The sequence below is a fragment of the Rhincodon typus genome, chromosome 14, assembly GCF_021869965.1.
Source record: "Rhincodon typus isolate 14 chromosome 14, sRhiTyp1.1, whole genome shotgun sequence".
Taxonomy (NCBI): domain Eukaryota; kingdom Metazoa; phylum Chordata; class Chondrichthyes; order Orectolobiformes; family Rhincodontidae; genus Rhincodon; species Rhincodon typus.
This window is the reverse complement of record NC_063345.1, coordinates 595,536-608,308: the sequence shown is the minus strand read 5'-3', so window position 1 is coordinate 608,308 and position 12,773 is coordinate 595,536. Positions and strand designations below refer to the sequence as shown.

Here is a 12,773-nt window from a genome sequence, read left to right as displayed (position 1 = left end):
GTGCGGCGCTCCCTCGGCGCCGACCCTCCGACAGTGCGGCGCTCCCTGTTTAGTTTGTGTATGTACAGACCTGAGTATTGATAGCCACAAGTAATACAGCAAGGCAAGAATTACTAACCAACCATCTTTCTTTATGTGCTCTATTCTTGAAGAAATTTTAATTGTTCATTAACTGACCTATTATTATCTGAGGCCCAATTCCTGGGTTACCCTTCCCCCTCACCCCTGCCATTCTGCCTCCCCCAATTCCCTCAAACAGCTTTAACGTCTTTCTGGGTTTAACAACCTCCTACATTGTCTTATTTAAAAATGCTTCAGTAGTGCGTGAAGACCGTGAATCTCAACATGCAATTAGCGTCAAACTGTAAGCCATAGAAAGCCATGCTCCACCTGTGTAGGGTTCTGCTGAGGGTGTATTCCAAGCACAGGGTCCAGTTCTGTTCTGACCCACCTCAAACATGGATCCCATTCCATGCGATCCCTCTTAGAGCTCAGGTCGATTTCTGCTTGGACCCGTTTTAAGCACAGGCACTGTTCCACTTGGATCGACCTCAAGCTCAGGTTCTGGTTCCCACTTGGACCCACCTCAGGCAAATGGTAGTGTTCTTGGTCAGCGAGATATAAGAGCACGATTACAGAGCTGAAACAGCAGTGAGGAGCTACATGGCTGGTTCTTAGATCAGGGTCTGGATTAGAGATAAAGATTTGAGAAAATTGAATTTTTTTTGTTGAGATATGTGTCTCTAATTAATTTGTGAGGTCATTATTGCCTCAGCAGTAAATCTGGATCATTCATGTAAAATTCGTGAATGGGATGAAGGCATGCAGGTACAAGAAGCATTTTGCGCTAATAACATTTCAAAATATTTTTAATCAACCTGTTCAAACGTTATGATACACAACTGAAGCAGATGGGACTTGAGCCCAGGTGTTCTGGTTGAATGGTAGGGCCACAACTACTGTAATTCACTCAGAAATGGAGCATTGGAGGGTAAAGCTATGGAATTGTCAGTGGTGCTATAATAGAAATCTTTAGGATATTTCTGGGTATATAAACAATATCTTGCACTTCTACAGTGTGTGTAAGCTACCCTATCTACAGGAGTGTGATACGATAAAATACCAAGGAGGTATTAAGTTGGTGACCAAAAGCTTGGTCAAAGTTTTTGTGGTTGAGGAATATGGAAAGACTTAGGAGGGGTATTCCATCTTAAGGCTCAGGCAAAGGAATATATGGCTGCCAGTGTTTTCCTCCTTTTAAGGGATGTGGAGGTCAATGCCAAGATTCAAGCCATCTGTTGTCTATCTGTCATGGTGAGCCACTGCCTTGAGTATAATTCTGTTTTGGTAGAGCATTTCAGAGACTATGAATGTACAATCATCTATAGGAGCCACATTGAGTAAGCACATCGCATTTCTTTCCTTAGTGAATATATCTGTATCTTTTTATTTAGGAATGACAAGGTGGTGGTCATGATCACTGATATTAACCTTCTATTCCTGGTTTTATTTCAATCATTGAACTTAAATTCTTCGGCTGCTAGGATGAAAGTGGTATTACCACTGGACAGTTAATCCAGAAACCCAGATAATATTCTGGGAAGCTGGGTTTTAACCCTGCCATGGCAGATTGTAGAATTCGAGTTCGATAAAAATCTGGACTCTGAATCTGGAACTAATGCTGACCATGAATCTATAGTCAGTTGTTGGAAAAACCCATCTAGTTTACTCATATCCATTAGGGGAAAAAAAACTACCCTCTGAGCAATTAGGGATGGGTAGTAAATTCTGGCCTAGCCAGCAACTTCTTCATCCCATGATTGAATACAAAAAACAATACTGTCTTTACTTGGTCTGGCCTACATCTAACTCCATAGTCCTCTGAAATCGCCTCACAAGCCATTCAGTTTGAGGGTCAGGCAAAAATGAGAGCTTTGCCAGCAATGTGCTAACCTTGTGAAAGCATTTTTTGAAAAAAAAACAGAGGTGGGGTGCCAACCAGAAGAAGACTACTGGAATATTCAATCTAGTGGTAATGAAGGCATGGATGAGAGTTTCAGCAGCAGGCAGTTATAGCTGGGATTGGAGTTGGAAGCTCAGCTCAAGAGCTGAGTTGTGGCCAGTCTGGTTCAGCTTTCAACAATGGCTGTTGGAGGGGTGTGAGATATGTAATCACTTCATTTTGAAAACATCTACAGCTGTAGCAGTTAGGCAGCATTTTTCATTGCTCAAAATGAGTGACTTCTAAACAATTTTGAAAGTAGAATATCACTTTGTTTGTGAGCAATTGGATGTTTATGATGTCAGTTCATTCATCGGTTAATGCCCTAGAACTGCATCAAAAGGCGAAACAAATTCATTGTGAAATGAAAAGAAAGAGAAGACAATGAAGGGAGGAAAATTGAAAAGAGTGTCTATTGGTGTGACAGAGCACTGTGTAGCTGCGATTCCTGATTCTGTTACTGTTAGGTTGAACTGGAACTTTGTAAGTAGATCTTCCTCAGGATCTGTCCTAGAAGCTTATAAAATGGATCTCATTGCAGTGATCCCAGTAACAGTTTTTTTTTAAATGTTGTTGGTGCTACATTATCCCACTTCATCTTTACTTTTCACAGCTACTCACCAATTCTCTTGTTCTCTTTTGTTAGCTTGATTCCACAGTAAAATATTTTTCTCACTGCAGCATTTGAACTAAAGGTGGTGGAAGAGGAGGAAACTAGCTGATCAGGGATATGACCAAATCAAAGCAGTATATCTCCCATCTTAAGCAAAGGAATAAAGCATTTCCTTGGCAGCCGAATCAAGTTTTTTTTTAAAAAATGAAACATTTTCAAAAAGAAGTTAAATATGGTCCTTAGGGCTAAAGGGATCTAAGGCCATTGGGAGAATTCAGGAGCAGGTTACTGAGTTGGATGATCAGCCACGGTTTTCATTTTGTTCATTCATGGGATGTGGATGTCTCTGGTGAAGCCAGCATTTATTTTCTATCCCCAATTGCTTTGGAGAAAAAGGTGGTAAACTACTTCAGCCTTTGCAGTCCTTGGGGTATAGGGTCACCCACAGGAATTTTAGGGAGGGAGTTCCCGATCAGGTGGAGTCAAAATCATGGGGATGTTCAATTGTTTGCTGCCAGGTTCAGTGAGTTTGAGTAACATGGGGAAGGAGCTTTGATCAATCTTACAGGCCTTGAAATTCTCTGTATTTGGGTCAAGTGAGAGAGGATGATAAATCTTCATCATGGGTTGGATGGTGGATCTAAAGTAGAATATCACTTTGTTTGTGAGCAGTTGGATGTTTATGATGTCAGTTCATTCATCGGTTAATGCCCTAGAACTGCATCAAAAGGCAAAACAAATTTATTGTGCAATCTTGACCCACATGCGTTGGATCAATATCATTCTCTAATAGCATCATTTTCATTTGTCTCTACAGGTCTGTCACAATGCTCAGAGGACTGTTAAACAAGTAAAGTGTTCTAAAAGGGTTTAAGTGAGCAAGAACATACAAATTATTCGGTGCCAATGCAGCAACACAGGCGACAGCCAGAATTAGTGGAAGGAAATCTTCCTGTCTTTGTATTTCCAACAGAATTGATATTTTATGCAGATGATCAATCATCACACAAACAAGTGTTAACTCTTTACAATCCGTACGAGTTTGCCTTAATATTCAAAGGTACGTCTGCAGCTTCACGTTGGCTTAGAGTAAACAACTTTTTCAGTGGTAAAGCTTTTTTAACCGGTTAATGTTTACTTTTTTATCTTTTCAGTCTTATGTACAGCCCCAAACAAATATGTTGTTGTTGATGCTGCAGGTGCAGTGAAGCCTCAGTGCTGTGTCGACATGTAAGTGAAGAATCGTCATCAACTGAATCTGCTACTATATTGGAATATTAGGGAGCTGTGCTTTGTGTTTATCTGTGCATAGATGTTGACGCTACCATGTTTCAATAGTGTGGCACTCCCTGAGTACTGAACCTCTGACATTGCGACACTCACTCGTGCAGAACCCCCTACGTTGTGGCATTCCCTCAGCACTGACCCTCCGACAGACTGGTGCTCCCTCAGCACTGACCCTCCCAACAGTGAGGTACTCCTTCAGCACTGATTCATAGATACTATAGCGCTGCTTCCATACTCCATCAAATCGAATCGTGTCTCCCATTTAAGATGGCTGTAAGTAGGAATTTTATCTTTCGGGAGCAATTGTTTTGAATTCTCTGCTTGGGTGAACTGTGACGAATGCATCATTGAATGTACTGAAAGCTGAGTGAAGCAGGCCTGTTGGTCCACCAGAGAGTCAAGGGTTATGGGGGTCCAGGCTGGTATCTGGAGTGCTGGCCACCATCGGATCAGCCATGATCTTATGGAAGATGAAAGCAAGTTTGAAAGGCTGATTGCATTTCTTACTTTCTGACAATCTAGATGATATGCCCAGTTAGCAGAGTGGAGCTTGAACCCCCAAACCCTTTGAGTTGTATGTCTCCCCATAATTTCACCTCTGCAAAATTGCCCAACTTCAACCCCTCTCAACTTTTCTGTTGCTCTGACCTTTCATTACCTGTAGACTTAATTGCAAGGTACTCTTTGATTGTCTCCAAAATGCTGTATTCTGTAAACAAGAACCCATCCAAAACTCCACCTCCTGTATCTTAACTGTCATGAAGTCCTGTTTTCCCCTATTGCCCCTGTCTTCTCTGCCTTTCATTGGCTCTTGCTAAGTAACAGCTTGATTTTAAAATCCCCATCTTTGTTTTCACCATGTCATCGCCCTTCCCTATTTCTAACTTTTCCCAGGCCACAACCTTTTGAGATACCTGCATCCTGGCCTGCTGTGCATCCCCAATTTTATCTGGTCGACTGTTACAGCTGTGCCTCCAGCTTCCTGAGCTCTAAACTCTGCCTCAGAAGCCAGGGGAGGCAGGTCATTAAATATTTTTGGGATGGAGCGGATTGATTCTTGTGGGGGCATGGGAATCAAAGGTATTGAGGTAGATGAGAATCTGGGATTCAAAACACAATCGATCGACCATGATGTTATTGAATGGTGGTAGATGTTTGAGAAGCCAAATGATCTACTTCTGTTTCTAATTCTAGGCATGTATGTTTAAGATGTGCCTTAAAACTCAACTCTTTGGCCAAACCTTAGGTCACTTGACTTGATAGTTCCTTAAATGGCTTGGTGATATATGATGCCTTATGATGCAACTGCAAAGTTGTTGCCTCCCATTTTTCTCCATTGTAATTTCAAAATTGGGAAATAACAAAATGAAAAGAGCACAATAAGTGTTCTAGGAAATTGAAGGTTTCAATTTCCTGTTGACCCCAGAGTCGAGCTGCACAATTGAGAGGTGCTCAAGTCCTGTATATAAATGTGAGGTTATTCACACTCGTAGCAAAAACAGGAAGGCAGGTTATTATCTGAACAGTGATGGTTTGGGAAAGAGGGTGGTGTAACGAGACCTGGGTGTCCTTGTGCATCAGTCACTGAAAGTAAGCATGCAGGTGCAGCATGCAGTGAAGAAGGCAAATTGTATGGTGGCTTTCATAGTGAGAGGATTCAAGTACAGGAGCAGGGATGTCTTACTGCAATTGAACAGGGCCCTGGGGAGACCGTATCTGGAGTATGTGTGCAGTTTTGATCTCATAATCTGAGGAAGGATGTTCTTGTTATATGACGTAGGAGCAGAAATTGGGCCATTCGGCCCACCGAGTCTGCTGCGCAATTCAATCATGGCTGATAAGTTCCTCAATCCCATTCTCCTGCTTTCTCCCTATAACCCTTGATCCCCTTGATAATCAAGAACCTATCTATCTCAGTCTTAAATGTACTCAATGACCTGGCCTCCACAGCCTTCTGTGGCAGTGAATTTCATAGATTCATCACTCTCTGGCTGAAGAAGAATCTCCTTATCTCTGTTCTAAAAGATCTTCCCTTTACTCTAAGGCTGTGTCCACGGGTCCTAGACTCTGCTACCGATGGAAGCATCTTCCCAACATCCACTCTATCCAGGCCATTCAGTATTCTGAAAGTTTCAATTAAATCTCCCCTCATCCTTCTAAACTCCAATGAGTATAGTCGCAGAGTCCTGAAACGTTCCTCATATGTTAAACTTTCCATTCCTGGGATCGTTCTCGTGAACCTCCTCTGAACCTGCTCCAGGGCCAGTACATCCTTCCTGAGATATGGGGCCCAAAACTGCACACAGTACTCCAAATGTGGCCTGACGAGAGCCTTATAAAGCCTCAGTAGTACATCCCTGCTTTTATATTCAAGTCCTCAAAATAAATGCAACATTGGATTTGCCTTCCTGACTACTGACTCAACCAGCAAGCTTACCTTGAGAGAATCCTGGACTAGAACTTCCAAGTCTCTTTGCACTTCAGACTTCTGAATTTTCTCCCCATTTAGAAAATAGTCCATGCTTTTATTTTTCTTACCAAAGTGCATGATCTCACACTTTCCCACGTTGTACTCCATCTGCCACTTCTTTGCCCACTCTCCTAACCTGTCCAAATCCTTCTGAAGCCTTGCCACCACCTCAATACTACCTGTCCCTCCATCTATCTTTGTATCGTCTGCAAACTTAGCCAGAATGCCCACAGTTCCTTCATCTAGATCATTACTTTTTCACAAAGTGAAAAGTTATGGTCCCAACGCTGACGCCAATGGAACACCACTTGTCACCGGCTGCCATCCTGAGAAAGACCCCTTTATCCCCACTGTCTGCTTTCTGCCAGACAGCCAATCTTCAATCCATGCTAGCACATTGCCTCTAACACCATGGGCCCTTACCTTACTCAGCAGCCTCCTGTGTGGAACTTTATCAAAGGCCTTCTTGAAGTCCAGGTAGATAATATCCATTGGCTCTCCTTGGTCTACCTTGCTCGTTACTTCCTCAAAGAATTCTAGCAGATTTGTCAGACATGACCTCCCCTTGATGAAGCCATGCTGTCTTTGCCCTATTTTACCATACACTTCCAAATATTCAGAAATCTCATCCTTTACAATGGACTCCAAAATCTCGCCCACGACCAAAGTTACGCTAATCGGCCTGTAATTTTCCAACTTTTGCCTTACTCCCTTTTTAAACAGGGGTGTCACGTTAGCGATTTTCCAGTCCTCTGGGACCCTAGTGATTCCTGAAAGATCGCCACTAATGCCTCCACTATCTCTTCAGCTATCTCCTTTAGAACTCTGGCTTGTAGTCCATCTGGTCCAGGTGATTTGTCCACCTTTAGGCCAATCGGTTTTACTAGCACCTTTTCCTTGGTGATGGCCACCACACTCAGCTCTGCCCCCTGACTCTTGAATTTTTGGGATATTACTCGTGTCTTCCACTGTGAAGACTGACATGAAGTAATTATTCAGTTCCTCAGCCATTTCCTTGTTTTCCCCCCTACTATCTCTCCACCGTCATTTTCTAGTGGTCCAATGTCCACTTTTGCTTCTCTTTTGCCCTTTATATACCTAAAGAAACTCTTACAGTCTTCATTTGTATTACTGGCTAGCTTACTCTCATATTTAATCTTCACCCTCCTTATTTCTTCATTTGTTGCCCTCTGTTGGTCTTTGTAAGCTTCCCAGTCCTCTGGTTTCCCACTGCTCTTCGCCACATTATATGCTTTCTCTTTTGCTTTTATGCTATCCCTGACTTCCTTAGTCAGCCATGCTTGCCTCATCCTCCCTGTACCATGCTGCTTTTTCCTAGGGATGAATTTTTGCTGCGTCTCCTGGAGGGATTGCAACAAGGGTTTACCAGACTGATTCCTGGACTGGCATGACCGACATATGAAGAGAGACTGGATCGATTAGGACTAAGTTCCCTGGAGTTCAGAAGGATGAAGGGGAATCTTATTGAAACCTCTAACGAGCCTAGACAGGATAAATGCAGGAAAAATGTTCCCAATGATCCGGGGTGGGGGGTGGTGTGAGGGGGTGGGAGGGGTCCAGAACTAGGGGTCAGAGAATAAGGATACGGGTTAGGCTATTTAGAACTGTGATGAGGAGAAATTTCGTCATCCAGAGAGTGATGAACCTGTGGAAGTCTAAGCCATGGAAAATGGTTGAGACCAAAACTTTCAAGCAAGATGCAGATATGGTTCTTGAGGCTGAGGGGATTGAAGGGTATGGGAAGAAAACAGGAACAGGGTACTGAATTGGATGATCAGTCATGATCATACTGGACTTTGGAGCAGGCTTGAAGGGCTGAATTGAAAACCCTTGTTCCTATTTTCTACGTTTCTTGTTTGTGTCCTGTAGTTGCGATTGGCTGTTTTATTCAATAAAAGGCAGGAACTGTTTTTTTCTCACTCCCGTTTCCAGCGTCATTCGCCATCGAGATGTACGGCCTTGCCACTATGGAATCATAGACAAATTTCGGCTGCAAGTGTCAGAACAAAGCCAGCGGAAAGCACTAGGTAAAAAAGAGGTGATTTCTGTTCTCCTCCCATCAACAAAGGAGCAACAACAGAAAGAGGAGGAAGACAAACGCATCAAAGAGCACCTTGCAGAAGCTGTGTTTTTTGAACAGACCTCATTCCAGCAGGGTAGGTAAACTTTACTGTCACTTCGTCTGTCAACTTTTTAAGCTATGCCATGGGAGAGACTGAGGTGAATAACTAGATGCAGGATGATCACATGATGGAAAAAGGACTAAAAGGTAATATTGATAGTGTGAGATGAAAATGGTCAGCAAAAGAACTAGATGGAACACTGCAACCAATTTGGATATGACCATTTTAAATAAAGTTTTATTACTTTATAGGTTATATAAATGCAGGTTATTGTTCAACGGGATCAGATAAATTCTGTTCACAGTAAACTGGGAAAATTGGTAAATGAATATAATGGGAGGCTTTAGAAAAGAATTTAATGAAATTACTGAGGTGAGCTGCAGGTACAGATAGCTATAGAATAACAATAAAGGATACCTTCCTCAAAGCAGGACGGGACTGGGTATGAAATATCCTTGGTTACAAGATGTTTGGGGAAGAAAAGAGGGGGAGGTAGCAGTATTAAAGCGAATGCTAAAGTGCTAGGTAGCTCCAGGACTGAAACTATTTGGATAGTTAGACAGTAGAGGTAATGTTGTACGAAGGATGTCGTCTAAAGATCACCTAATACGGGTGAATTTACTGAGAGATGCGAAAATATAGAGTAGTTATATTGAAGGATCTCAATTATCCTAACATAGACTGGAATGTAAAGGACAGAGTGTTCCTAGATGTGTGCAGGAGAGTTTTCTATAGCATTGTGTGTCCGGTCCAATGAGAAAGAAGGCATTGCTGGACTTAGCTGTTGGGAATGAGAGGAGACAAATTGATCAAGCACCAGTCAGGGAACGTTTAGGAGACCATGACAGCATAACATTGAGGTTAACCATAGAAAAGAATGGAGAAATCTGGAGTGAACCAACTTCAATGGAGTGAGAATCAATCTGCCTGTGGTAAGCTGGAATCAAATATTGTATTGTCAGGTAAAACGGTATCAAGCAATGGGCTGCCTTTAAAGAGGACATCATTTGGGCGCAGTTGAGATATATTCCTATGAAAGAGAAAGACAGGGGAGACAAATTCAGAGGTCCTTTAATTATAGAAGAGGAAGAGAGGAAGATGAAGTGAAGTAAGGTTGCATTTGACAGATGTCAGATTGGTAGCAAAAGTGAAAAGTTGACAATTCAGAAAGTTCAAAGGGGAAATAGAAGAAGCAAACTGAAATTCAGAAGATCCTAGCAGACAATAAGAGAGAATTCAGAAGTCTTCCATAAGCATAAAAATACTGAAAAGGTGGAGGAGTAGTGGGTCCAATTGAGACTCAAAGGGAACCAAACTCATCTCCAAACTACTACCTTCTCTGCACATTAAAAAGTGTGGAATTAAGAATCTACTGATAACCATGAAATCACTGCCAATTGTCAGAAAAACCCATCTAATGCCCTTCAGGGAAGGACATCTGCCACCCTCACCTGGTCTGGCCTACATGTAACTCCAGACCCACAGCGCTGTGGTTGACTCTCAATTGCCCTCTGAAATGGCCAACAAGCGACTCAGTTGTACCAATCGCTACAAAGTCTCAAAGAAATGAAACTGGACGGATCACCTGGCATCGACCTGGGCACCGGAAAAGACAATGGCAGAAACAGCCTTGACCCTGCAAAGTCCTCCTCACCTAACATCTGGGGGCTAGTGCCAAAATTGGGAGAGCTGTCTCACAGACTAGTTAAGCAACAGCCTGACATAGCCATACTCACAGAATCATACTTTACAGACAGTGTCCCAGACACCACCATCACCATCCTAGATATGTTCTGTCTCACCAGCAGGACAGACCGAATCGGTGTGGTGGCACAGCGGTATACAGTCGGGAGGGTGTTGCTCTCATAGTCCTCGACATTGACTGCGGACCCCGTGAAGTCTCATGGCTTCACGTTAAACATGGACAAGGAAACCTCCTGCTGATTACCACGTACCGTCCTTCCTCAGCTGATGAATCAGTACTCCTCCATGTTGAACAACACTTAGAGGAAGCACTGAGGATGGCAAGGACACAAAATGTACTCTGGGTGGGAGATTTCATTGTCCACAAGCAAGAGTGGCTCAGCAGCTGTACTGCTGATCGAGCTAGTCGGGCCCTAAAGGACATAGCTGCTAGACTGGGTCTGCAGCAGGTTGTAAGGGAACCAGTAAGAGGGAAAAACATACTTGACGTTATCCTTACCAATCTGCCAGCTGCAGTTGCATCTGTCCATGACAGTATTAGTAAGAGTGACCATCGTACGGTCCTTGTGGAGATGGAATCCCACCTTCACATTGAGAATAACTTCCATCGTGTTGTGTAGCACTATCACCGTGCTAAATGGGACAGACTTTGCACAGATCTAGCAACTCAAGACTAGGCATCCATGAGGCGCTGTGGGCCAACGACAGCAGCAGAATTGTACTCCAGCACAATCTGTAACCTCGTGGTCCGACATATCTCCCACTCAACCATTACCATCAAGCCAGGGGATCAACCCTGGTTCAATGGAGAGAGAGCAGGAGGGCATGCCAGGAGCAGCACCAGGCATACCTGAAGATGCGATATCGACCTGATGAAGCCGCCACACAGCGAAAGCAGCGAGTGATAGACAGAGCTGAGTGATCCCACAACCAAAGGAACAGATCTAAGCTCTGCAGTCCTGCCACGTCCAGTCATGAATGGTGATGGACAATTAAACATCTCCCTGGAGGAGGAGGCTCCACCAATATCCCCATCCTCAATGACGGGAAAGCCCAGCACATCAGTGCAAAAGATAAGGCTAAATCATTCGCATCAATCTTCAGCTCGAAGTGCCTAGTGGATTATCCATCTCGGCCTCCTCCAGTAGTCCCTAGCATTACAGATACCAGTCTTCAGCCAATTCAGTTCACTCCGCATGATACTGGAGATACTGGATACTGCAAAGGCTACAGACCCTGACAACATTCCAGCAATAATGCTGAAGATTTGTGCTCCAGAACTTGCCGCTCCCCTAGCCAAACTGTTCCAGTCCAGTTGCAACACTAGTATCTACCCGGCAGTGTAGAAAATTGCCCAAGTATGTCCTGTCCGCAAAAAAGCAGGACAAATCCTACCTGGCCAATTACTGCCCCATCAGTCTACTCTCAATCATCAGTAAAGTGATGGAAGGTGTCATCAATAGAGCTATCAAGCAGTACCTGCTCAGCAATAACCTACTCAATGACGCCCCCTTTGGGTTTCACCAGAGTCACTCAGCTCCTGACGTTATTATAGCCTTAGTTCAATATGGACAAAACGGCTGAATTCCAAAAGTGCGGTGAGAGTGACAATCCTTGACATTAAGGATGCATTTGACGGAGTGTGGCATCAAGGAGCCCTAGCAAAACTGGAATGAATGAGTATCGGAGGCAAACTCTCCGTTGGTTGGAGTCATACCTGACACATAGGAAGATGGTTGTAGTTGTTGGAGGTCAGTCATCCCAGCTCCAGGACATCTCTGCTGGTGTTCCTCAGAGTAGTGTCTTCGGCCCAACCATCTTCAGCTGCTTCATTAATGACCTTCCATCCATCATAAGATCAGAAGTCAGGGTGTTTGCCAATGATTATACAATGTTCAGCACAGTACATGACTCTTCAGATACTGATGTAGTCTGTGTTCAAATGCAACAAGATCTGGACAATATCCAGGGTTGGGCTGACAAGTGGCAAGTGACATTCATGCCACACAAATGCCAGGCTATGACTCTCACCAATAAGAGACCATCTAACCATCACCCTTTGACATTCAACAGTGTTATCATCACTGAATCCCCCACTAACAACATTCTAGGTGTTACCTTTGACCAGAAACTCAACTGGACTCCCCACATAAACGCAGTACCTACAAGAGCAGGCCAGAAGCTAGGAATACTGCGGCGAGTACCTCACCTCCTGACTCCACAAAGCCTGTCCACCATCTACAAGGCACAAGTCAGGAATCTGATGGAATATTCCCCACTTGTCTGGATGAATGCAGCCCCAGTAACACTTAAGAAGCTTGACACCATCCAGCACAAAGCAGCCTGCTTGATTGGCACTACCCAGAACATAGACCATAGAACAGTACCGCACAGTACAGGCCCTTTGGCCCGCAATGTTGTGCCGACCTACTATCCTACTAAGATCAATCTACCCTGCATACCCTACATTTTACTATCATCCATGTGCCTATCCAAGAGTCGCATAAAGGTCTATAAAGTATCTGACTCCACTACCACTGCCGGCAGCGCATT

General features: G+C 43.7%; 1 protein-coding gene across 3 annotated transcripts in view; it reads left to right on the top strand.

Moving 5' to 3' along the window:
* mospd1 (motile sperm domain containing 1) overlaps positions 1-12,773 on the top strand; it is a 43,019-nt gene that overhangs the window by 290 nt on the left and 29,956 nt on the right. For 2 of the 3 annotated variants that reach the window (XM_048604971.1, XM_048604969.1), the window contains exons 2-4: positions 3,433-3,675; positions 3,770-3,845; positions 8,326-8,549. In XM_048604971.1, the coding sequence (XP_048460928.1) occupies positions 3,522-3,675; positions 3,770-3,845; positions 8,326-8,549 (454 nt within the window). In that variant the 5' untranslated portion in view covers positions 3,433-3,521. Of the gene's footprint in view, positions 1-1,295; positions 1,315-3,432; positions 3,676-3,769; positions 3,846-8,325; positions 8,550-12,773 lie in introns of those variants that run through there. The other variant, XM_048604970.1, reaches the window with a different exon arrangement.